General features: G+C 35.3%; 1 protein-coding gene across 5 annotated transcripts in view; it reads left to right on the plus strand.

The window, feature by feature from the left end:
* BCAS3 (BCAS3 microtubule associated cell migration factor) overlaps positions 1–26,730 on the plus strand; it is a 577,971-nt gene that overhangs the window by 165,041 nt on the left and 386,200 nt on the right. For all 5 annotated transcript variants that reach the window (XM_057536260.1, XM_007190268.2, XM_057536261.1 and 2 more), the window contains exon 13: positions 5,521–5,614. In XM_057536260.1, the coding sequence (XP_057392243.1) occupies positions 5,521–5,614 (94 nt within the window). The remainder of the gene's footprint in view (positions 1–5,520; positions 5,615–26,730) is intronic.

Here is a 26,730-nt window from a genome sequence, read left to right on the forward strand (position 1 = left end):
GAAGACTTGATTAAGACTGTCAACCAACATGACCTAAATCTTCCCCCAAAACCTACAAACGTAAGTTTGTTTTCAAGAACATCTGGAACACTTTCCAAGATAGACCATATGATTGACCATAAAGCAAATCTAAAGAATGGAAATCAGTAATAGAATGAAATTATGAAATGAAGGAGTCTCAAGGAAATTAGAAAATATTTTGAATGCAATGAACATAGAAATAGAACATATCAGAAATTATAATTGCAGCTATATTATTGAATAATGGGAAAATTACAGCTTTAAATGGTTATAGTAGAAAAGAAAAGTGGTCCTAAATTAATAATCTTAGCTCTCCATTAAGAGATTTCAAAAACAGCAAATTATAACCAAAGCAAGACAAATGAAGTAAATAATAGAAATATTACCAGGAGTCAACAAAATAACAAACAGTGAAATGATGGGGAGAATCCAAAACTGGTTCTTTGAAAAGATTAACAAAGTTGATAAATCTGATGATATAGCAAATGGGATTGTTTTCTTAATTTCCTTTTTAATTTGGTCTTTGTTAGTGTATAGAAACGAAACTGATGGTGAGTGTTAATTTTATATCCTGCAACTTTGTTGAATTTTTTTTTGTGTGTATGTGTGTGTGTAATCTGTAAAATCTATTAGAGAGATAATTTTCTTTCTTTTCCAATTTGTATGCCTTGTAATCCTTTTCTTTTTCTTTTTTTCCCCCCCTTTTGGTCTGGTTGCTATGGCTAGACCTTATAGTACTGTGTTGAATAGTAGTACTGAGTGTTGGCATCCTTGCCTTTTTACTGATCTTAGAGGAAAAGCTTTCAGTCTTGCCCATTGTGTGTAATATTAGCTTTGGACTCTGCATATGTAACTTTTATTGTATTGAGGTAGTTTCCATGTATTCCTAGTTTGTTGAGTGTTTTTATCATGAAAGTGGTTGAATTTTGTCAAATTCTTTTTCTGCATTGATTGAGATGATCAATCAATCATCTTTTGTTCTTCAGTTTGTTAATGTGGTATATTACATTAATTGATTTTTGTATGTTGAACCATCCTTACGTTCCAAGTATAAGTCTCACTTTTCTTGGTGTATGGTCCTTTTAATGTGTTGAATTTGGTTTGATCCTGTTTTCTTTTAGATTTTTGCATCATTATTCATCAGGGATATTGATTTGTAGTTTTCTTTCTGTCTTTCTCTTGTTTTGGTCTCAGGACAATGAGGGCCTCATAGATATATCTTATAATCCTTTTTATTTCTGTGACATCAGTTTTAATGGCTCTTGTTTCATTTCTAATTTTATTTTTATTTTTATTTTTTTGAATTTTTGAATTTTATTTATTTTTTTATACAGCAGGTTCTTATTAGTTATCCATTTTATATATATTAGTGTATATATGTCAATCCCAATCTCCCAATTCGTCACACACACACACACACACACACACACAAACCCCTGCCACTTTCCCCCCTTGGTGTCCATACGTTCTCTGCATCTGTGTCTCTATTTCTGCCCTGCAAACCGGTTCATCTGTACCATTTTTCTAGGTTCCACATATATGCATTAATATATGATATTTGTTTTTCTCTTTCTGACTTACTTCACTCTGTATGACAGTCTCTAGATCTATCCATGTCTCTACAAATGACCCAATTTTGTTCCCTTTTATGGCTGAGTAATATTCCATTGTATATATGTACCACATCTTCTTTATCCATTCGTCTGTCGATGGGCATTTAGGTTGCTCCCATGACCTGGCTATTGTAAATAGTGCTGCAGTGAACATTGGGGTGCATGTGTCTTTTTGAATTATGCTTTTCTCTGGGTATATGCACAGTAGTGGGATTGCTAGGTCATATGGTAATTCGATTTTTAGTTTTTTAAGGAACCTCCATACTGTTCTCCATAGTGGCTGTATCAATTTACATTCCCACCAACAGTGCAAGAGGGTTCCCTTTTCTCCACACCCTCTCCAGCATTTATTGATTTTTTGATGATGGCCATTCTGAAAGGGAGGGGATGGAAAAAGATATTCCATGCAAATGGAAATCAAAAGAAAGCTGGAGTAGCAATACTCATATCAGGTAAAATAGACTTTAAAATAAAGAATGTTACAAGAGACAAGGAAGGACACTACATAATGATCAAGGGATCAATCCAAGAAGAAGATATAACAATTATAAATATATATGTACCCAACATAGGAGCGCCTCAATACATAGGCAACTGCTAACAGCTCTAAAAGAGGAAATCTATAGTAACACAATAATAGTGGGGGACTTTAAAACCTCACTTACACCAATGGACAGATCATCCAAACAGAAAATTAATAAGGATACACAAGCTTTAAATGACACAATAGACCAGATAGATTTAATTGATATATATAGGACATTCAGTCCAAAAAACAGCAGATTATACTTTCTTCTCAAGTGCGCATGAAACATTCTCCAGGATAGATCACTTCTTGGGTCACAAATCAAGCCTCAGTAAATTTAAGAAAACTGAAGTCATATCAAGCATCTTTTCTGACCACAATGCTATGAGATTAGAAATCAATTACGGGGAAAAAAATGTAAAAAATACAAACACATGGAGGCTAAACAATACGTTACTAATCATTTCTAATTTTAGCTATTTGAATTTTCTCTCTTTTTTTGTTAGTCTAATTAAGGGCTGTCAATTTTGTTGATTTTTTTTTTAAGAAAACAAACTCTTAGGGATAAACGAAAACAAGGAGGTGAAAGACTTGTACACTGAAAACTATAATACATTGTTAAAAGAAGTGAAAGAAGATACAAAAAGTGGGAAAAACATCTCGTGCTTGTGGATTTGAAGACAATGTTGTTAAAATATCCATAGCACCTAATGTGATATTAAATGCAATACCTATCAAAATCTCTATGGCATTTTGTGGCAGTAATAGAAAAAACAATCCTAATATTCTTATGGAATCTGAAGGGACCCTGAAAAGCCGAAACAATCTTGGAAAAAGAAAAACAACACAACTCTGCCTCATTTCAAATCCTATTGCAAAGCAATGGTAATTAAGATGATGTGATACTGGCGTAAAGATAGATATGTAGACCAATGGAACAGAATAGAGAGTGCAGAAATAAGACCATGCATATGCGTCCGAAAGATTTTTGACAAGGTTGGAAAAAGCTCACAGTGGGGAAATGGCAGTCTCTTCAACAAGTGAGTTCGGAAAACTGGATAGCTACATGGAAAAGAATGAAGTTGGACCCTTACCTTATTCCATATACAAAAATGGTTATAGATTATAGACCCAACCATTAGACTGGAAACTATTAAACTCCTACAAGAAAACATAGGAGAAAATCTTTAGGACATTGGATCAGGCAATGATTTCTTAGATATTAAACCAAAAGCACAGGTAACAAAATAAAAAATAGATAAATGGAGCTACATCAAACTTTAAAACTTCTGTGTCTAAATGGAAAAAATCAACCAAATGAAAAGTCACCCTATGGAGTGGGAGAAAAGCATTGTAAATCATATGGCTGATAAGGAATTAATATATAGTATGAATAAGGAGTTTCTACAACTCAACAATAATAATAATAAAAAAATAACCCGATTAACAAATGGACATAGGACTTGAATAGAAACTTCTCCAAAGAAGATGTAGGGATGTCCAATAAGCATATGAAAAGATGCTCAACATCACTAATCATTAGCAAATCAAAAACACGGTGAAATATCACCTCCTACCTATCAGGATGACCACTATCAACAGAACAGAATTTAACAGTGTTGTCAGAAGATGGGGAGAAGTTGGAACCCTTGTGAACTTTTGGTGGGAATGTAAAATGATGCAGCCATTATGGAAATCAGTATGAAAGTTTCTCAAAAAATTAAAAATAGAATTACCATGTGATCCAGTAATCCCACTTCGGCATTTATATGCAGAATAATTCAAATCAGGATCTTGAAGAGATATTTACACACTCCTGTTCTTTGCAGTGTTATTCACGGTACCCGGGAGGTGGAAGCAATCCAAATGTCCATTGCCAGATAAATGGATAAAGAGAAATGTGGTATATACATACAATGTAATAATATTGCACAGCCTTAGGAAAGAAGGAAATCTTTTTACATGTTACAATGTGGATAAACCTTGAGGACATTGTGCTAAGGGAAATAGCTAGTCACAAAAGTACAAATACTAAATTATTCCTTTTATTTTGAATATCTAAAGTAGTCAAAATCATGGAAACAAAATTAAAAGGTGGTTACTAAGGATGGGAGGAGGGAAGAGGAAGAATTAGTGTTTAGTGGGTATAGAATTTAAGTTTTGCAAGATGAAAAAGTTCTAGAAATCTGTTAGATAACAATATGAGTATACTTAACAGAACTGAAGTGAATACTTCAAAATGGTTTAAGTGGTAATGAAAAAAATCTACAGACAGAAAAATGATCAGTCTGCAGCTTAACTGAATAGCAGGTTCTAGCCAGAACAACAAGGCAAGAAGATTAAAGCATTAAGATAGGAAAGGGTGACAAATCAGATGTTTCTATATAATGGATTGTTGTAATGGTTGTAGTACTGTATAAAATCATTGAATTGTAAACATAAAATAAGTGACTTTTATGGAATGTAAATTATACCTCTGTAAAGCTTTTTACTCTAAAAGAAAAACTAACTTTGCCAGTGTAGGACTACTTCCTGGATTACTTCAGATTAAATTCTTTATGTCTATCATGATCCAATATTGGTACAGTAGGTTTTTCCTTTGCAACATTAGATATGTGAAACTTTTTTGTTTCTTGAGTTAATTACTTGCTTTGTAAAATGAATACATGTTATTTTAAAACTTTTTTCCTTAGGGATCATTGAACAGTGTACTCACAATGGGCAAATTGTATGGAATGTAAATTGTATTTCAATATGCTTAGTAAGAAAATTAAGGGGAATAAATTTGAGATACAAAACTGCCTGTTCCAGTATACTTTTGCTTGGTAATATTTTCAAAGAAGTGATGTGTCCATCTAAAATCTAGGAGTTAGATTAAAGTACAAAAAACCATAACTTTTGTATTTTAAGTAAAAAATATTTCGATAATTCCTCTAATATATGGCTGTTTGTTTGTATTTAACTTATGTTGTTTTTCACTCTTCTGTTCCAGTCACGGCCAAGAGTTTTTCAGCAGGCCGTAACACAATAAGAACTCTTGTTCCTGTTCGTAGATGAAGCTCTGCATAGCTAACTTTATGCTTTTCGTTTTTTTCTGAACCTACGCTTCAAGAAATTATTGTCTCTGTCATGTACAGTCAAGTCAACCAACTGTTTTTAGAGGTTATATGACTGATCTGCTGGGGACATGTTACATCTTTTCCTTATTTCTGAAGTGACATTCTCACCTTATATTGCCAAGAATAATCTTCAAATGTAGTGGAAACATGTTATTTGGTCAGGGATGCAGTGGTGTAGCTGTGTATATCTTCAGGCTCAGTAGTTGGTTAACTTCCATTTGCCTTCTTCCTTTTTGTAAAGGTGCTTGTGAGTGAGGATTCTGACAGTGATGGCATCGTGGCCCATTTCCCTGCTCATGAAAAACCAGTGTGCTGTATGGCTTTTAATACAAGCGGTATGTCCTTCCCCCTCCAACCCCCCATTTATGTTATGGGTTTCCCAACCAATTTTTTGAAAATAGAAAATATGAAATATATGTGTTAGTGTATATGAGATAAGTAAATAGTTTGCAGTAAGTGATTATTGAATGAATGAATTTATAATAAAAATTTAGAAACCCTCTAAAGATTAGTTTTATGCTGAGCAAAGTTGTGATTGAGTAGTAGCAGTAGATAAATAATAGTAGATAAACTGTGCTGTTGAATTGCATTAATTTCTGTATTATTAGTAAGGCAAGGACTTCAATATTCGAAACTACATGTGTATGTGAATGGCATTTTCTCTGTAACTTCAAGTTTCTTTTTAACAATACAGTGACAGATGTACTGTCACCCTGATTAAACAGGTCTTCACATTTTAATATAGTGTGTGTGTGTGTGTTTGTATTTTGCTGAACTGTTTGAATGTAAGTTACATACGTGATGACATTTCACCCACTACGAATTAAGCATGCATTTTCTAAGAGTAAGGCCCTTCTTGTACTTTATAGCCAAATATTATATTATATTCAGAAAAGGAACACATTATATTATCTAATATCCAAGTCATAATTTAAAATTTCCCAATTGTCTCAAAAATGGGTTCTCTAACTGCTTCAAATCAAGGTCTAATTAAAGTTTACTTCTTACATTTTATGTCTGTTTAGCTCCTTTTAATCCAATTTATTACTTTCACCTTTTTCCCCCTAAATTTCAGTGTCCAGAGCAGTTATCTTATCCAAATTCTGCATTTGTCACATATTTTTTTCATTATAATAATGTTTTCCTTATTCCCTAAAAGGCTTTTAAATACATTCAGGCCTAAAGATTTTTTTTAAACTTCCTAAGTATTGCTGTCTACATCATTTCATCCCAGCAGGAGACACATTATATCAGGCTCTCTTGCAATTTATGATACTATGTTTGATCACAAGAATAAGTTAGTGACCCATCAAACATCTACATTTTGCAAATAGGTTGTCTTGTGGAGATTAGCAAGTGCAGGGTGTTATTTTGGCCTCATTTCTGAAACAACTTTTTACTAAATAGTTTTGTTACATTGAAGGCTATAGAATGGTGGTTTTTCTAATTCTATCATATTTTCAGCATTGATTAACTGCTGTTATTCTATTTAAAATAAGATTTTTCTCTCATCAACCATAAATGAACCATAGTTCTCCTGTATGCAAAAAACAGGGCAAAAATGTAATACTTTCTCTTTACCAATTTTCATAGTTAGGAATTGGTTTAATATGTCCAGTGGTGGAATTCCACTTCAGTGGACTTATTTTTAAAATACTTTGATTATGAATAAAAGATAAAATTGCTCTTATGCTTTCAGAGCTGAAACAGTCTTTGTAAGTTTGCAGTCTTTTCCTCGCTTGGTGGGTCTGAAGAGACTGCCATTTTTATCTTATTCTGCAGAATATTAGGTAAAATTGATGCAAAGGCCCATCTTTTCCCCCTTCTTTTCATCTTTTCAGATAAAGAATGATGGTAAGAGGATAATATAAAGTATTTTGAATGATTTTCCTCCGATTATCTTAGGTATTTTCAATAGAGAGGAAGATTTTGTAGTAATTGTTGATCATTAGGATTGATTTAAGTAATGAAGACAAAGATTTATTGAAATGTTCTGAATGTTGTGGGAATTAAGTTAAATTTGAAGAAACAGTCTGGAAGTTATGTCACTTATAGCACTCTACTTAGAGTAACCAGTATGGCTCATTTTGATAGTCCATCTGTTATGTCAGATCTCCTTTGTATTAATATATATTTCATATTGCCATAGTTAGGGTGCTTCAGAAGTCTGAAGCTGTATTTTTTCCTGTCTATGAATTTCCATTGTTACCAGAACATCTTGTATAACTTAAAGAATGTTGTAGTTACCTCTATCATTGTGTCATTGTGTACCGGTTTTCATAGTTTCAGAATGTCACATAGTTGGAATATTACAGTATGTAGCCATTTCAGATTGGCTTCTTTCACTTACTAATATGCAGATATTTAAGTCTCCTCTGTGTCTTTTCATGCCTTGATTGCTCATTTCTTTTTAGCACTGAATAATATTCTATTGTATGGATGTATCATACATTATTTGCCATCTGTATATATTATTTATTGAGCTGTCTGTATCTCTCATCCATTTTTTAATTGGTTTGTTCATTTTTTGATTGTTGAGTTTTAAGGGTTCTTTGTATATTTTGGATAACACTCCTGCATCAAATATGTGTTTTGTATGTATTTTCTACCAGTCTGTGATTTGTCTTCTCATTCTCTTGAAATGGTTTCTGAAAATCAAAGTATTTAATTTTAATGAAATCCAACTTATCAATTATTTCTTTTTTTTTTTGTTGTTTGTTTGTTTTTTTATACTGCAGGTTCTTATTAGGCATCAGTTTTATACACATCAGTGTATACATGTCAATCCCAATCGCCCAATTCAGCACACCACCATCCCCACCTCACCGCAGTTTTCCCCCCTTGGTGTCCATATGTCCATTCTATACATCTGTGTCTCAACTTCTGCCCTGCAGACTGGCTCATCTGTACCATTTTTCTAGGTTCCACATACATGCATTAATATACGATATTTGTTTTTCTCTTTCTGACTTACTTCACTCTGTATGACAGTCTCTAGATCCATCCACGTCTCAACAAATGACTCAATTTTGTTCCTTTTTATGGCTGAGTAATATTCCATTGTATATATGTACCACAACTTCTTTATCCATTCGTCTGTTGATGGGCATTTAGGTTGCTTCCATGACCTGGCTATTGTAAATAGTGCTGCAATGAACATTCGGGTGCATGTGTCCTTTTGAATTACGGTTTTCTCTGGGTATATGCCCAGTAGTGGGATTGCTGGGTCATATGGTAATTCTATTTTTAGTTTTTTAAGGAACCTCCATATTGTTCTCCATAGTGGCTGTATCAATTTACATTCCCACCAACAGTGCAAGAGGGTTCCCTTTTCTCCACACCCTCTCCAGCATTTGTTGTTTGTAGATTTTCTGATGATGCCCATTCTAACAGGAGTGAGGTGATACCTCATTGTAGTTTTGATTTGCATTTCTCTAATAATTAGTGATGTTGAGCATCTTTTCATGTGCTTCGTGGCCGTCTGTATGTCTTCTTTGGAGAAATGTCTATTTAGGTCTTCTGCCCATTTTTGGATTGGGGTGTTTGTTTCTTTGATATTGAGCTGAATGAGCTGTTTATATATTTTGGAGATTAATCCTTTGTCAGTTGATTCATTTGCAAATATTTTCTCCCATTCTGAGGGTTGTCTTTTTGTCTTGTTTATGGTTTCCTTTGCTGTGCAAAAGCTTTGAAGTTTCATTAGGTCCCACTTGTTTATTTTTGTTTTTATTTCCATTACTCTAGGAGGTGGATCAAAAAAGATCTTGCTGTGATTTATGTCAAAGAGTGTTCTTCCTATGTTTTCCTCTAAGAGTTTTATAGTGTCCAGTCTTATATTTAGGTCTCTAATCCATTTTGAGTTTATTTTTGTGTATGGTGTTAGGGAGTATTCTAATTTCATTCTTTTACATGTGGCTGTCCAGTTTTCCCAGCACCACTTATTGAAGAGACTGTCTTTTCTCCATTGTATATCTTTGCCTCCTTTGTCATAGATTAGTTGACCATAGGTGCGTGGGTTAATCTCTGGGCTTTCTATCTTGTTCCATTGATCTATGTTTCTGTTTTTGTGCCAGTACCATATTGTCTTGATTACTGTAGCTTTGTAGTATAGTCTGAAGTCAGGGAGTCTGATTCCTCCAGCTCCATTTTTTTGCCTCAAGACTGCTTTGGCTATTCGGGGTCTTTTGTGTCTCCATACAAATTTTAAGATGATTTGTTCTAGCTCCGTAAAAAATGCCATTGGTAATTTGATAGGGATTGCATTGAATCTGTAGATTGCTTTGGGTAGTATACTCATTTTCACAATGTTGATTCTTCCAATCCAAGAACATGGTATATCTCTCCATCTGTTGGTATCATCTTTAATTTCTTTCATCAGTGTCTTATAGTTTTCTGCATACAGGTCTTTTGTCTCCCTAGGTAGGTTTATTCCTAGGTATTTTATTCTTTTTGTTGCAATGGTAAATGGGAGTGTTTCCATAATTTCTCTTTCAGATTTTTCATCATTAGTGTATAGGAATGCAAGAGATTTCTGTGCATTCATTTTGTATCCTGCAACTTTACCATATTCATTAATTAGCTCTAGCAGTTTTCTGGTGGCAGTTTTAGGATTCTCTATGTATCATGTCATCCGCAAACAGTGACAGTTTTACTTCTTCTTTTCCAATTTGTATTCCTTTTATTTCTTTTTCTTCTCTGATTGCCGTGGCTAGGACTTCCAGAACTATGTTGAATAATAGTGGTGAGAGTGGACATCCTTGTCTCGTTCCTGATCTTAGAGGCAATGCTTTCAGTTTTTCACCATTGAGAATGATGTTTGCTGTGGGTTTGTCATATATGGCCTTTATTATGTTGAGGTAGGTTCCCTGTATGCCCACTTTCTGGAGAGTTTTTATCATAAATGGGTGTTGAATTTTGTCAAAAGCTTTTTCTGCATCTATTGAGATGATCATATGGTTTTTATTCTTCAATTTGTTAATATGGTGTATCACATTGATTGATTTGCGTATATTGAAGAATCCTTGCATCCCTGGGATAAATCCCACTTGATCATGGTGTATGATCCTTTTAATGTGTTGTTGGATTCTGTTTGCTAGTATTTTGTTGAGGATTTTTGCATCTATATTCATCAGTGATATTGGTCTGTAATTTTCTTTTTTTGTAGTGTCTTTGTCTGGTTTTGGTATCAGGGTGATGGTGGCCTCATAGAATGAGTTTGGGAGTGTTCCTTCTTCTGCAATTTTTTGGAAGAGTTTGAGAAGGACGGGTGTTAGCTCTTCTCTAAATGTTTGATAGAATTCACCTGTGAAGCCATCTGGTCCTGGACTTTTGTTTGTTGGAAGATTTTTAATCACAGTTTCAATTTCATTACTTGTGATTGGTCTGTTCATATTTTCTGTTTCTTCCTGATTCAGTCTTGGAAGATTATACCTTTCTAAGAATTTGTCCATTTCTTCCAGGTTGTCCATTTTATTGGCATAAAGTTGCTTGTAGTAGTCTCTTAGGATGTTTTGTATTTCTGCGGTGTCTGTTGTAACTTCTCCTTTTTCGTTTCTGATTTTATTGATTTGAGTCCTCTCTTTTTCTTGATGAGTCTGGCTAATGGCTTATCAATTTTGTTTATCTTCTCAAAGAACCAACTTTTAGTTTTATTGATCTTTGCTATTGTTTTCTTTGTTTCTATTTCATTTATTTCTGCTCTGATCTTTATGATTTCTTTCCTTCTGCTAACTTTGGGTTTTGTTTGCTCTTCTTTCTCTAGTTCCTTTAGGTGTAAGGTTAGATTGTTTACTTGAGATTTTTCTTGTTTCTTTAGGTAGGCTTGTATAGCTATAAACTTCCCTCTTAGAACCGCTTTTGCTGCGTCCCATAGGTTTTGGGTCGTCGTGTTTTCATTGTCATTTGTCTCTAGGTATTTTTTTATTTCCTGTTTGATTTCTTCAGTGATCTCTTGGTTATTTAGTAACGTATTGTTTAGCCTCCATGTGTTTGTCTTTTTTACGTTTTTTTCCCTGTAATTCATTTCTAATCTCATAGCATTGTGGTCAGAAAAGATGCTTGATATGATTTCAATTTTCTTAAATTTACTGAGGCTTGATTTGTGACCCAAGATGTGATCTATCCTGGAGAATGTTCCGTGCGCACTTGAGAAGAACGTGTAATCTGCCGTTTTTGGATGGAATGTCCTATATATATCAATTAAATCTATCTGGTCTATTGTGTCATTTAAAGCTTCTGTTTCCTTATTTATTTTCATTTTGGATGATCTGTCCATTGGTGTAAGTGAGGTGTTAAAGTCCCCCAGTATTATTGTGTTACTGTCGATTTCCTCTTTTATAGCTGTTAGCAGTTGCCTTATGTATTGAGGTGCTCCTATGTTGGGTGCATATATATTTATAATTGTTATATCTTCTTCTTGGATTGATCCCTGGATCATTATGTAGTGTCCTTCCTTGTCTCTTGTAACATTCTTTATTTTAAAGTCTATTTTATCTGATATGAGTATAGCTACTCCAGCTTTCTTTTGATTTCCATTTGCATGGAATATCTTTTTCCATCCCCTCACTTTCAGTCTGTATGTGTCCCTAGGTCTGAAGTGGGTCTCTTGTAGACAGCATGTATATGGGTCTTGTTTTTGTATCCATTCAGCCAGTCTATGTCTTTTGGTTGGGGCATTTAATCCATTCACATTTAAGGTAATTATCGATATGTATGTTCCTATGACCATTTTCTTAATTGTTTTGGGTTTGTTTTTGTAGGTCCTTTTCTTCTCTTGTGTTTCCCACTTAGAGAAGTTCCTTTAGCATTTGTTGTAGCGCTGGTTTGGTGGTGCTGAATTCTCTTAGCTTTTGCTTGTCTGTAAAGCTTTTGATTTCTCCATCGAATCTGAATGAGATCCTTGCCGGGTAGAGTAATCTTGGTTGTAGGTTCTTCCCTTTCATCACTTTAAGTATATCATGCCACTCCCTTCTGGCTTGCAGAGTTTCTGCTGAGAAATCAGCTGTTAACCTTATGGGAGTTCCCTTGTATGTTATTTGTTGTTTTTCCCTTGCTGCTTTCAGTAATTTTTCTTTGTCTTTAATTTTTGCCACTTTGATTACTATGTGTCTCGGCGTGTTTCTCCTTGGGTTTATTCTGTATGGGACTCTCTGCGCTTCCTGGACTTGGGTGGCTATTTCCTTTCCCATGTTAGGGAAGTTTTCGACTATAATCTCTTCAAATATTTTCTCTGGTCCTTTCTCTCTCTCTTCTCCTTCTGGGACCCCTATAATGCGAATGTTGTTGCGTTTAATGTTGTCCCAGAGGTCTCTTAGGCTGTCTTCATTTCTTTTCATTCTTTTTTCTTTAGTCTGTTCTGCAGCGGTGAATTCCACCATTCTGTCTTCCAGGTCACTTATCCGTTCTTCTGCCTCAGTTATTCTGCTATTGTTTCCTTCTAGTGTAGTTTTCATTTCAGTTATTGTATTGGTCATCTCTGATTGTTTGTTCTTTAATTCTTCTAGGTCTTTGTTAATCATTTCTTGCATCTTCTCAATCTTTGCCTCCATTCTTTTTCCGAGGTCCTGGATCATCTTCACTATCATTATTCTGAATTCTTTTTCTGGAAGGTTGCCTATCTCCACTTCATTTAGTTGTTTTTCTGGAGTTTTTTCTTGTTCCTTCATCTGGTACATAGCCCTCTGCCTTTTCATCTTCTCTGTCTTTCTGTAACTGTGGTTTTTGGACCACAGGCTGCAGGATTGTAGTTTTTCTTGCTTCTGTTGTCTGCCCTCTGATGGTTGAGGCTATCTAAGAGGCTTGATGGGAGGCTCTGGTGGTGGGTAGAGCTGACTGTTGCTGTGGTGGTCAGAGCTCAGTAAAACCTTAATCCACAATTATTTCTTTGATGGAGCTTTCCTTTGGTGTGTTATGTAACACTTCAGTACATATAAATTGACATTCTTGTACTGTTGTATTCTTAATTTGGTCTCACACCAAATCTTGTAATTTCTTGGAGGGAGGAGAATTTTATGAGAACTATTTTATGAGTTTTAGGATCTCTTACAGTTCTTCTTGAATCTAAAATAGAGCTTCTTAACCTGGGTCTGAGAGGTCCATAGGTAATATTTAGACAGATGTGAACCTAGAAAGAAAAAAAAAATTACATCTTTATTTTCTTTAACCTGTAATGAAAATTTCTTTCACTTATGAATATGTACAATAAACCACTGAAATACTAGCTTGCTTTTGAGTTTGTGAGTAATAGAAATAATGGATATTTTCATATCATTTTGATGTTATTTATATAATTCTCTAAATAATACTTATGGTTCAAAATCATGGTAGAGCCTTTATTTTAATATATTAATAAAAACATATTCTACCACATGTCAATTTTTATAACCCTAAGTATTTTACTTTGTCTTTAAAAAATATTATTCTAAGAAAGAGGTTCGTAGGCTTCACCATATTGCTGAAAAGGTTCATGGCACTAAAATGTTTATGAGTCCATTCATGCTTGGTGTGATTTCACCTGTTTAAACTAAACACATTGGAAGCTAGACTTCATTCACAGTGCCTGGTTCAGTCCCTACCCATGGAGTCTGCTGGTGGCATAGGGACTTTTTTTAAAAAAGGAAGATAAATCCTTTGGGGAGTAAGGACAGAGTGCTAGGAGGTGAATATTAACTTGGTCTTTTGCTTTTGGAGAAAGTTCTTAAAAAGGAAGTCAGTTCTAAATTGGAAGCAAAAGATGATTAGGAAATAATGATTCAGTGCCTGGTATATAAATTAACGTTAGTTGAATGAATGAGGCAAAAAAAAATATGGCATACTTGACATAGATTTTGAAGCAGAGGCTATACAGTGGACTCATCAGTTTGTTATGTGGCAGATTTATTTTTCAATGTGTCATCATTTCTGCAAAATTTTATAAAATGCTTTGTATCTGTGTAAAAATTTGAATTAAATGGAGGGTTCATAATTCAGCAAGCACTCACAACATTGGTTTGCCAAATCTTTTATAGAAGCTGGTAGACACAGATTTCGTGCAGTTGCTTACAATTCATCTTAGTTATTTACTGTTCATCTCTGAGTATTTTTGCCATTCAGAATATGACTTTTATTGTTTGAGTATGAACAAGTGTGTACATAAAATATTCAATTCTCAATGATTTGAAAACCTTGATTTTATTTTAGCTATTCAGTAGTTGAACAACGTCTTAGAGAAAGGCATTGCACTCAGCTATGGCTGCTAACTATTATCCAGCTCCTATCACTAGGTGACATTTTATTTTGCTTGTCTAGTTTCTGTATCACATTCCTCGTTTTATCCTAACACTCTCGGATTCAGACATACACACAGACATATGAAATATTTGAGGCAAGAGGCTTCTTTGCCATTTGTAAATGCATGAATATCTTAGTAGTTACTTTTTTTCCTTGTAATTTTTAATGTAATACTTAAAATATTTTGGGGAGATCAAATGTATTTTCTATCAAAATTTAAGTTCTCTATGACTTTACTTATAAGATGAGGCACTTTTCTGTTCTCTGGCTGAGTTATTTCTGTTAGCTTCTGAACTTTCATTAATTGCTATTTTGTACAAAGGCATCTAATTTAAATGGCCCTTGCCATAACACTTGTTTTGTTGTTTAAATAGTACCTTTTCAAAATGTAACTTTGTAAATCCTCTAGTAATACCCCAGTTTTTCCTTACATGTATCCAATATATATTTCAAAATTTATTTATATTCAAGTTTTAACTAACCCTCTGATAATTCTCTATTTGGTTAAAGGCATTTTCATTTGGTATGTAATGTGGCCAATAATAACAATAGTGCATGTTGAAGTACTTTTAATGGGCATAGGGAAGTTCACTTAAAAAAATAAGTGAAACAAAACATATAAGAAAAGTTGATTGCCTGTTTTTTGTTTTTAAACCTGATTTTCTCTAACTGGTTTCCCTGTATTTATGTGTCACTGTTATACTTTTATTTAGAGAGGCATATTTTTAGCTGCCACAATTACTACCACGTCCTGTATATCAAAATTCAAGAACAAACCAGGAATGTTGTCCACCTCTTGAGAAATTTTAAAAACAATGTACATGATGGAATAACACTGCAAAGTGAATTAAGGAGAAAATGTAGGTTGTTTGACGGGGTGGCATGCAGTTCAGCCTTGTATGGGACCTATTCAGAAAAGAGATTAAGGGATACCATTAAATAGAGCTGTGGAACTTTCAGTTCAGCAGCTGCATTCAGTTTGTTTTTCAATTTCTCCTTCCCATTCTTGTTTATTAGCTGTGACTGAGTCCTGAATTAAAACAAATATTTTAATGGCAACATTTATGTTTTGGTTAGAAGAACCGGAGAGGCATCATGCTTAGATCTAGGCAGATTCAATATGGGTGGTGTAAGTTTGTTGCTTTCAATTATTTAGATACACAATACGTATATTTTCTATTGTATTTTCAACCTTTTCTAGGGAACTTCTTTTAAAATTAATAAACTATTTTTTAGAGCAGTTTTAGGTCCACAGCAAAAGTGAATGGAAAGTGCAGAGAGCTCTTGTATTCCACCTTTCTCCCATCCCCTCCACCCCCCAGGCCCACACCCACAACCTCCCACGCTAACAGCATTCCACACTACATTGATCATTTTCTTACAGTTGATGAACCCATGTTGACACATTATTATCAACCAAAGTCCACAGTTTACATTAGGGTTCACTCTTGGTGGTGTAATTTCTATGGGTTTTAACAAATTAATATGGACATGTACTCACCATTATAGTATCATACAAAGTAGTTTCACTGTCCTAAATGTTTTTCATGAAATTTGGGACTTCTCAGTCATTATTTCTGCCTCTTTTCCCCTCTTCTTTCCTTCTGGGACTCCTGTAGATTCACCTCCTCGATAGTATCCCACAGATCTCAGAGGCTCTGTTCATTTTTCTACGTTCCTTTTTTGTCAGGCTGGATACTCTCAATTGATTTTTTCTGCTGTTTAAATCTGCTTTTCGAGCCAGCCCCTCTATTGAATTTTTCATTTCAGTTATTGTAAATACTTTTCTACTCCAGATTTCTATTTGTTTCTTTTTATAATGTTATCTCTTTATTGATTTTCGCTACTTGGTGAGACCTTATTCTCATACTTCCCTTTAATCCTCTAGACATGGTTTCTCTGTATCCTTGCTAGCATTTGGTAGTCTCATCATCTTCTATTTTTTGTATATATATATATATATATATATATACACTAGATATAGGTCCTCTGTAAGATACATGATGTGGAAATCTTTTTTCCCAGTAAGAAGTTTTTCCTTTTGTATTTTTAATAGGGCCCTTTGCAGAGCAAAATTCTTTACTTTTTGTGAAATCCATTTTTTTCTATTTATTTATTTATTTATTTATTCATTTCTGACTGTGTTGGGTCTTCATTGCTGAGCGCGGGCTTTCTCTATTTGTGGCGAGTGGGGGCTACTCTTCATTGTGGTGTGTGGGCCTCTCATTGCGGTGGCTTCTCTTGTTGTGGAGCATGGGCTCTAGGGCGTGCAGGCTTCAGTAGTTGTGGCACACGGGCTCAGTAGTTGTGTCTCGTGGGCTCTAGAGCGCAGGCTCAGTAGTTGGTGGCACATGGGCTTAGTTGCTCCGCGGCATGTGGGATCTTCCCGGACCAGGGCTTGAACCCGTGTCCCTTGCATTGCCAGGCGGATTCTTAACCATTGCACCATCAGGGAAGCCCAATTTTTTAAATAATTTTTTATTCGTAAATTTGGGATTATGCTCTACATTTGTGAACTTCTTTTTTTTTTAATTTTATTTACTTGGCTGTGTCGGGTCTTAGTTGCAGCACTCAGGATCTTTGTTGTGGCATGTGGGATGAGGGCTTTGTTGCGGTGAGGGCTCTCTCTAATTGTGGTGTGTGGGCTCCAGAGCGTGCGTGCTCAGTAGTTGGGGCATGCAGCCTCTCTAGTTGTGGCACATGGGCTCAGTAGTTGTGGCACGTGGGCTTAGTTGCCCTGTGGCATGTGGGATCTTAGTTCCCTGACCAGGGATCGAACCTGTGTCTCCTGCATTGGAAGGCGGATTCTTAACCACTGGACCACCAGGGAAGTCCCTACATTTATATTTAAATTTATGATCCCCTTCGTGTTATTTTAGGTTTATGACCAGGTTTAGGTCATGGTTTTCCCCTATTCTTTGCTACTTCATAATTTTTTTTTTAATTTATTTATTTGGCTCTGATGGGTCTTCGTTTCTGTGCGAGGGCTTTCTCTAGTTGTGGCAAGCAGGGGCCACTCTTCATCACGGTGCGCAGGCCTCTCACTATCGCGGCCTCTCTTGTTGCGGAGCACAGGCTCCAGACGCGCAGGCTCAGTAGTTGTGGCTCACGGGCCTAGTTGCTCCGCGGCATGTGGGATCTTCCCAGACCAGGGCTCGAACCCGTGTCCCCTGCATTAGCAGGCAGATTCTCAACCACTGTGCCACCAGGGAAGCCCCATCTACTTCATAATTTTTTCAAGATATTATGCTTCCTCCATGGAATTGCTTTTGTACTTTCCTCAGTAACATACTTCTGTTGGCTATTTCTGGTTTCTCTGATAAAGATTACTTTTTTAAAGCATTATTTTGATTGACAGTATCTGTATTTTGCTCATAATTTTGAGGAATATGTCAACTAGATATGATAGTTTAGTTCAGTGGTTATTTTTTCTTTCAGCAACTGTCAGCTCTCTTTCTTTATTCACAGCTTTTGGCATTATTAATCTTAATCCTCTTGATTAGTTGGGTACAGAGTTGTACTTTTGTGGGGGTGGTATTCTAATCTGTCACGTCAGCTCAAATTGAGCCATTGAAAATTTTTCAAAAGGTTGCTGAGTTCTCCTTACCCTCACCTATCTTGGACCCCTCTTCCTCCTGCTGTTCTGCTCAAGGTGAGAGCAGCTACTTTTACTTATTGAACTTTCAAATAGTATTTTTTACAACTTTATTATGTTCTTCATCAGTTTGTTATAGAGCAAGAACAATAGCCTCTTTTGATTTTATAAATCCATCCCAAAATCCTGCTCACTGGTCATTTGACATGTAAAATGTTCTCTGTGATACTAGGTTTAGACAATAGCCTGTGTACATGTATTAGTCATCTCGGGCTGCCAGAATGCAATACCATAGGCTCGGTGGCTTAAACAACAGAAATTTCTTTTTTTTTTTTTTTTTAATTAATTAATTAATTTATTTATTTATTTTTGTCTGTGTTGGGTCTTCGTTTCTGTGCGAGGGCTTTCTCCAGTTGCGGCGAGCGGGGGCCACTCTTCATCGCGGTGCGCGGGCCTCTTACTGTCGCAGCCTCTCCCGTTGCGGAGCACAAGCTCCAGACGCGCAGGCTCAGTAGTTGTGGCTCACAGGCTTAGTTGCTCCGTGGCATGTGGGATCTTCCCAGACCAGGGCTCGAACCCGTGTCCCCTGCATTGGCAGGCAGATTCTTAACCACTGCGCCACCAGGGAAGCCCAACAACAGAAATTTCTTTTCCCACAGTGATTGAGGCTGGAAGTCCAAGATCAAGTTTCTAGCTGATGGCTTCTACTGAGGTGTTTCTTCCTGGCTAAGAAATAGCCACCTTCTCCATGTGTCATCACATGGCCTTTCCTTGGTACAAGGGAGCAGGGAGAGAGAGAGACACAGAGAGAGAGAGAGAGAGAGAGGGAGCTACCTCTGTGGTGTCTCTTCTTACCAGGATACTAATACTATCAGATCAGGGCCTCACCCTTATGACCTCATTTCAACTTAGTTACTTCCACAGAGACCACCCCCCTCACCCCCCATTCCACATATAGCCACACTGGGTTTTTAGCATTTCAATATAGGAATTTTGGGGCTATACAAACATTTACTCTATAACAGTATGTATGAGAATCGTTCAGTTATTCTTGTTTTTAGAAAGTCTTGTTTGATCACAGCCCAATTCTAGGTTATTCTGTTCAACTGTTATTGTTGTATCATACTCCATGTTTACTTCCATTTTAAGATATTCACATATTTTGTAAGAAATGTTAAATGTTAATGATACTTCCGTCTTTCAACAATTTCCTTATTATTGAGTGTATTGTCGAAAAGTATTACAGCCTGGTACAAGTTTACTGCTTCAACCTGATCAACATTTTTCTTCCCATATTTGGCCATTCTAGTTATTTTTCAGCCTCTTAAACATGTTACATCATTTTACCTCTGCCTGGAACCTTCTTTTCCCTGGCTCTTATTTATCTGTTGAATGCCATCTTAAGTATCATTTTGGGAAGACTTACCTCATCCTATGTAAAATATCATGTCACCCCTTCATCCTGCTACTTAATAAGGCAAGCTACTTAATCTGCTTGGATCACTCACAGTACTTCTGTTTCCTCATCAACAAAATGAGGGCTATACTGGCATCTAAAACAATACGTAAAATATACTGAGACATTTACTGAAGTATCAGTTGTTGTTGTTTTCATTATTATTAACCTCCCTCATCCTAGTTTTTATTTATATCCATCAAGAGTATCCTTTCAACATGTTTTCTGTTAGAGGTAAGCTTTTATTTCATCCTCAGGTATTATTAGCCTGGTAATTTTCACATAGTTGATAGTGAGTAAGTACACATTGAATAATTACATTAATTAATTGTCTTTTTCTATCATTATAATTATGGGAAAACTCTGGCAGGGCAGAGATAAGGCATTAATTTAATGTAATTAGTCATTTGTTGAATAAAACCAACTTACTTCCAATTTGTGATTTCAACAAGAATTGTCTCCCTCCCTCAATTGTGGGATTATTCCATGATGCCAGTTATATTAAATGCAGATGCATATCACATGTAATTAATATTGAAATTAAATTTAAAATATCTTGTGGAAACTATATCATATTTGTGTGACTTGGTACACTAGATTGGCATATTATTAATTGTATGGCATTTGACACCAAAGAAGATATGTATTTCTTTATTAATTAAATTGGAAATTAAAAATGTAAGGAAGAAATTCTCAACTCCTTGCAATCAGCCTGACGTTTCTCAAACAGACCTGTTGTCTTTAATTCGGTAAATAATTGATCTGCTTTCCAGAGGCGTTACTTCTGCCAACTGAGTAGCCTAGAGCTGTGAAGGGCAACACATCTACATTTTAAATAATTACCCTTCCTTGGCAGGAAAATTGCTTTTCCATCCATTAATAAGAGGAAAATGAACATTGGGTCTCTAGTAAAGTAGATTAAACATGTACCCCTTTGGATGCTTGACTGCATCTTTAACAGACTTGAAATTTTTCTGGTTACTTAAATGCTATATATCGAAAGGTGATGGTGGTCTCAGGTTAATCATTTAAAAAGTTGGATTTTTCTTTTTTGCACAGTTTTCCCCATTGATCATAGCAAGTTGTCAGAAAAATACCTTGTCTTGATTTTTTGTTAACGTCTATGCCTCGTAGATTTATAGAATTATGTGGCTTTAGATTTTTCCTCTCATCTGACAGCTTTGGTTTATTACTGTAAGTCAGTCATGCTATATCATTAACAATGCAAAAGCAGCTTGAAGAGTTTATTGCCACCCCCCGCTCCCCACCCCCCACCCCACCAACAAGGGGATGTTTCCATTAGAGGTCTGTAGTTACTCTCCTGTTTTTTCATCTTGTGAAGTGATGTCTTTTACTCACGTAATGGATTGCTCCTTGGAGAATTTGTTGTCTTCGCTCTGTTCATTGTGGCGCTGGGCTTGTATGAGAGTCAAACTTTTCAGGTTTGAAGTGCCATTAAGTACAGTAGGCACCATGCCTATGGGGCCCACAATAATGTTAGGGTCCCACCAAAACGTTTCATTCCTTTTAAATGCAAGTATATATATATATATAAACTTTTAGGTTGACAGAATGCCTTAATACACATTTAAAACCAACAACAGTAGTCATAAAATATTTTTTTCCTGGAGGGATGGGGGGGCGTGTCCATGAAGGCAAAAATGTCCAGAGCCCACGAAAGTACTAATCCAGTCCTGGAATCCTGGATGTCCATTAGTAAGGAGGGGCCCTGCTCCTTCACTGCCACCACTGCCACAGCAAAGATGCTCAATTAATACTGAATGAACTAATGAAAGATGTGAATGCATACAGTGGCATACTGCGTAAAAACGTGAAGTAAATATATATGCCTGTAACACTAGAGCTACAACAACAATATAGACCCAGTATTAAATTTTGAAGAAGGTAAAGAAGGATATCTATAACCAAGTGCATACAGGCAGAGTAGCCAAGGTTGAATTCAACTTTTTAAAGGACAACTTTAAAACAGGTAAGTACTTGAATATTGTTGTCCCTTCTCCTTTCCACTCTTCTAGAATGCTCTGGCCCTCCCCTAGCTTCAGGCTTGTTTCAGTTTCCTCTTTCAGATTGGTCTATATTCTTGCCATATATTAAATATTTTTTATTCAATATTTTGAACAGTGCTCTGAAAACAGTTTAAGTATTTTTCAAGGATAAGCATATTTCAAAGGACATATATTAAATTCAGTATGGTGGGTACCTATTGTGAGAAAGGATGGGAGTGGTTGCAGGAATGGAGGATGAGAAGGAAAATGTGAAAGCAGCAGTCTATTCAAAATTAATAAATATAATCTTAAAGTCTTATCAAAGTCTTACCAATAGCATAGAAAAAATAAAATTATTATTTAAATAAAAATGAACTAAGTTCACTCCCCCCAACCCCATACCTCCATTATTTCATGGGAAGTTTTCGATTGTTCTTGTTATTGTTGTTGGTCTCTCTTTTTTCAAATCATATCTTTTTGATGGGCTAAGAAGCTACTGTATTTGTCTATATAGATATAGATCTATTTTCTAATATTTGCTACGTTTGCAAATATACCCAAAATAAAAGTGTTAAGTGATGACCAAATTTTATCTTCCATCTAATCATTATGTGTTACATGGTTTCTGATCTCCCCTGTTAGAACCCTGAATTAAATCTGTTATATTTTCATATATACACAGTGGAATTCATGAATAATGGTGCTTTGACCACTCATTTGGCCACGCTGCACATCTGAGACTTGTAGACCTCTTTCTTGCCTCCTCACTATGTATCTGTATTTCTTATACGTCCCTCTATGACTGCTATGTTCTTTCTTTATTTTTTGGTGTGTTTCTTTCCCCCATAGGGGTAGTGTTTTAACTCTCTAACTTCTCTCTTTAGCATCTTTATCTTTTCCCTCTCTTCTTTCACTGTAGATAAAACCACCAATGTTATTTTGTTCCCTCACCCTTGTTATTGTTTTGGTTCGTCTTCATTTTTATTGAACTGTAGTTATATGGTACAGATTGTACAAATCTTAAGTGTATAGCTTGGTGAATTTCTAACTATATATATATATCTACACACACACACACACACACACACACACACACACACGTGTTAACTCCAACCAGAAAATTTTAAAGTTCTGTTTCATACATCTGTGAAGTACATCAAATGGCATTCCTTTGGAAATTCCTAAATTTCCAAATTTACCTTTCAATTTATATCTTACAGTCTTAATACATAAAATATCTCTTCTAAGCAGACTGATCTGTCTACCAAAATCCTATTAACCTCAATTCGAAATGTATTTTTTTTTTTAAAGAATTTCACTTTTATTTATTTATTTATTTATTTATGGCTGTGTTGGGTCTTCGTTTCTGTGCGAGGGCTTTCTCTAATTGCGGCAAGCGGGGGCCACTCTTCATCGCCGTGCGTGGGCCTCTCACTATCGCGGCCTCTCTTGTTGTGGAGCACAGGCTCCAGACGCGCAGGCTCAGTAGTTGTGGCACACGGGCTTAGTTGCTCCGTGGCATGTGGGATCTTCCCAGACCAGGGCTCGAACCCGTGTCCCCTGCATTGGCAGGCAGATTCTCAACCACTGCGCCACCAGGGAAGCCCTTGAAATGTATTTTATTATGAACTTGTAGCAATGATTGTCTGTGACATTAATTTAGTATTGCTGTGTGTGTGTGTGCGTGTGTGTTTATCTGTATCTGTGTATATAATTTTTCTTTGAGGATGGTAGCATTGTGTTGGTACATAAGAATGTTCCCAAGGTAACTGCTTTATCTAAAAATTTTACATTTTTGCCATCCTAGTGACCTTCTATGTTGTGCTGTTACAATTAATTATATGGTGAGAAAACTCATTAATTCAATTATGGTAGAAAACCATGTTTTCATAAAAATGTTTTATCACTGTTGTGCTTTGATATCCTATGAGTGTTTTGTGTTAATATTGTTCACTAATAGTTAGCTTTATTAAAAGTGAATGTTTAAACCAAAAATAATCAACGGAAGCTTATTCTAAAATTATATGGAGATTCAAAGGATCTAAAATAGTTAAATCAATCTTGAAAAAGATGAGTAAATTTTAAAAACTGAAACTACCTAAATTTCTGACTTACTTGATAAATCTACAGTAATGTAGAAAAGATGGTTTTGGGTAAATATAGTCATAGACGGATGGAATAGAATCCAGGAATTGATCAAACACTTATGGTCATTTGATTTTCAACCGAAGTGTCAAGTAATTCGTTAGGGATAGCATAGTTTTCTCAACAAATGGTGCTAGAACACCTGGCATATCTGTTTGGGAAAAATAAACTTTTCTTTAACACCATACACAAAAATTTAACTCAAAATCAATCATAGACTTAACTTAAAACCTGAAACTATAAACCTTTAAAAAGAAAACAGAAGGATTATATTATTGTGACCCAGGAGGGATAGGGGAAGATTTCTTAGATAGGACACCAAAAAAACAAACCGTCAGATTGGTCTTCATTAAACCTTTTGGGAAACATACGGTTAAGCAAATGAAGTGGGATGCCATAAACTGGGAGAAAATATTTGAGATAAATATATACATATATAAGTTTATATGTATTTTATAATGTAATATAAATATACTTTTAATGTATATAAAATAAAGACCAAACAATTTAAAATGGGCAAAAGATTTGAGCAATCACGTCACAAAAGAAAATATGTAAATAGCCACTTAGCACCCCAACATCACTGATCACCAAGGAACATAGCATATTTAAACCACAAGAAACCAAGTGCTCACTGAAGTGATTAAATTTAAAAAGAGTGGCAATACCAAATGTTGCAAAATTATGGAGTTCACGGGAAGGTAAAATGATACAGCCGCTTTGGAAAAACATTTTCCCAGTTTCTTATACAGTTAGGTGTACGTATGACCCAGCAATTCCCCTCCTAAATATTCACCTAAGAGAAGTGAAAACATATGTCCACAGAGAGACTTGTAGTTGAATCTCCACAACAGCCAAAAACAAGAATCAACTGCTTAATGGATATATAATTGTCATATATCCATATAATGGAACACTACTCAATAATATAAATAAGTGCACGGACTACTCTTACCTGTAGTGAATAGGTTTAGCAAAATATTTCATGATTCCATTACATGAAATGCCCAAGTAGGCAATATTAATTCATAATGACAGAAAGCCAGTCAGTGGTTGCTTGGGGCCAGGCGATGGGGCGGGGATGGACTGCAAGTGGACACAAGGGAGTTTTTTCACATGTTCTCTATCTTGATTATGGTAGTAGCTGCATAGGTATACATACTTGTCATAGTCATCAAACTGTACACTTTAAATGAGTGTGTTTTATATAAATTACACATTAGTAAAGGTTAATATAGTTTAAAAATTATTCTGGCTTGTGACAAGAAATATATCCAGCCACTTGGAACAATAAGGGTATACATAGACATTTACCACTTTTCCTCTATGTCTGTTGGATGAATAAACTGTTGAAAGTAATGAATACTAGAATATTTACCTATTGGATATGGCCAAAGATGTCTTTATAAGCTTAACAATTTCATGATGCAAAATGAAAGGAAGAAAATAATTATTTAAATGAAGATGTTAGGACATTTAAAGATTACAAACTTTAATAATTTTTAAGTTTCCATCTGTATAAGTATTGATAGGGAAGTATTAAATTCACAAGAGTTAATACTAAAACATACAGTTATTTTATGAGTGATAATAATCTGAGTTCCTGTAAAGATTTCTATATGACCCCAGCATATGTCTCTTTTTGGAGAGAGTGTGAATAGCTGGTAATTTGTCTTCCAGTTCATATGTGTGTATGTGATAAAGAACCATATAATTAGGTAGGTGTTATAAATAGTATATAGCAAAAAAGGCTTCCCTACTCATGTTTCCAAGATTTTATAGCATATGCCCAGTCAAGGTTTGCTACTCTTTAATTTTGCCTTTCGGGTTAACCAGCTGACGCCCAGTTGAAAAGACTTATGTTCTTATGAGGCCGCAAAAGCCTTAATGTTCAGTCTCCAGCTACCTCAGATTTTGGAGAACACCATGTACCATCAGCAGCTTTAGTCCCCACCCTCTAATGCTAACGCTCATCTATCAAACTTAAGGTTGAGAGTGAAGGAGAGGAAGCTTCCAGATAAACATACAGCAGCGCCTAAACAGCTAATCACTCCAGGCTTCCGCTTCCAGGCCCTATAATTAGAAGTCCTTCTTTTCCTTGTATTCCCAGATGACGCAAATGCTTTTTGTGGCTTGGCACCTCATTTGGGGCGTGGGTTTAGTTTATGGCCAGGCTAGAGTCTGGTTTAGTCTTCTGATGCTGCATAAATAGTTCTCAAGCCACAGTCTACTCTGTACAAGTCTTTCCTTTTATGTATATCTGCTTTTTAACTTGTTTTCTAGAAAAAAGAAGCTTGTCATTTCTCCCAGCAGATGTGCAAAAGAGGAAATTACAAATTAAAAGAAAGCATGTTATTGGTATAGTACTATACTAGCTATTTCTTCCTTTCCTCTCTACTTTTTAAAAATTAAAAAAAAAATTATTTTAAAGTTTTGTCAAAAAAGTGAGCTCATTGCTGGATTATAGAAGCCACATTTGCATGGAGAAGTGGAAAAAGAAAGCTTTTGAGACAGGATACACAGACGGTAATAAGGATAAATTTTCAAAGGACTAATTCTCTAAAAATTTCAATTTGTTTTGCATATTAGAAACCAAACATATTGATGTCAGTTTGAAAAACTAGGAGCACGTTGAAAAGTTTTCGTCTGTGATTATCATTCATATGCAAAACAATAATAGTTTTGATTTGCATAATAGGGACTATTATTTGAATGCTAATTATGAGTAAAATATTGATATGCTAATAAAAGAAACCAAGTGAAGTTTATGTTCAGTAGATGAGTAATATATAAATATGAGTTCATCACATTTGCTGTTAGAATGTTTCCACTGAATTGTTTGTCATATGCAGAAAATAACTTTGTGGGAATGTGGAATCGGAACATAGTAGTAGAATTGTGATAATTCAAACTTACCACAACTAAGCAAGAAGTAGGAGGCAAGAAATACTGTCCACAAAAAAGAACATGTCCCATCTTAGA

The sequence above is a fragment of the Balaenoptera acutorostrata genome, chromosome 20, assembly GCF_949987535.1.
Source record: "Balaenoptera acutorostrata chromosome 20, mBalAcu1.1, whole genome shotgun sequence".
NCBI lineage: Eukaryota > Metazoa > Chordata > Mammalia > Artiodactyla > Balaenopteridae > Balaenoptera > Balaenoptera acutorostrata.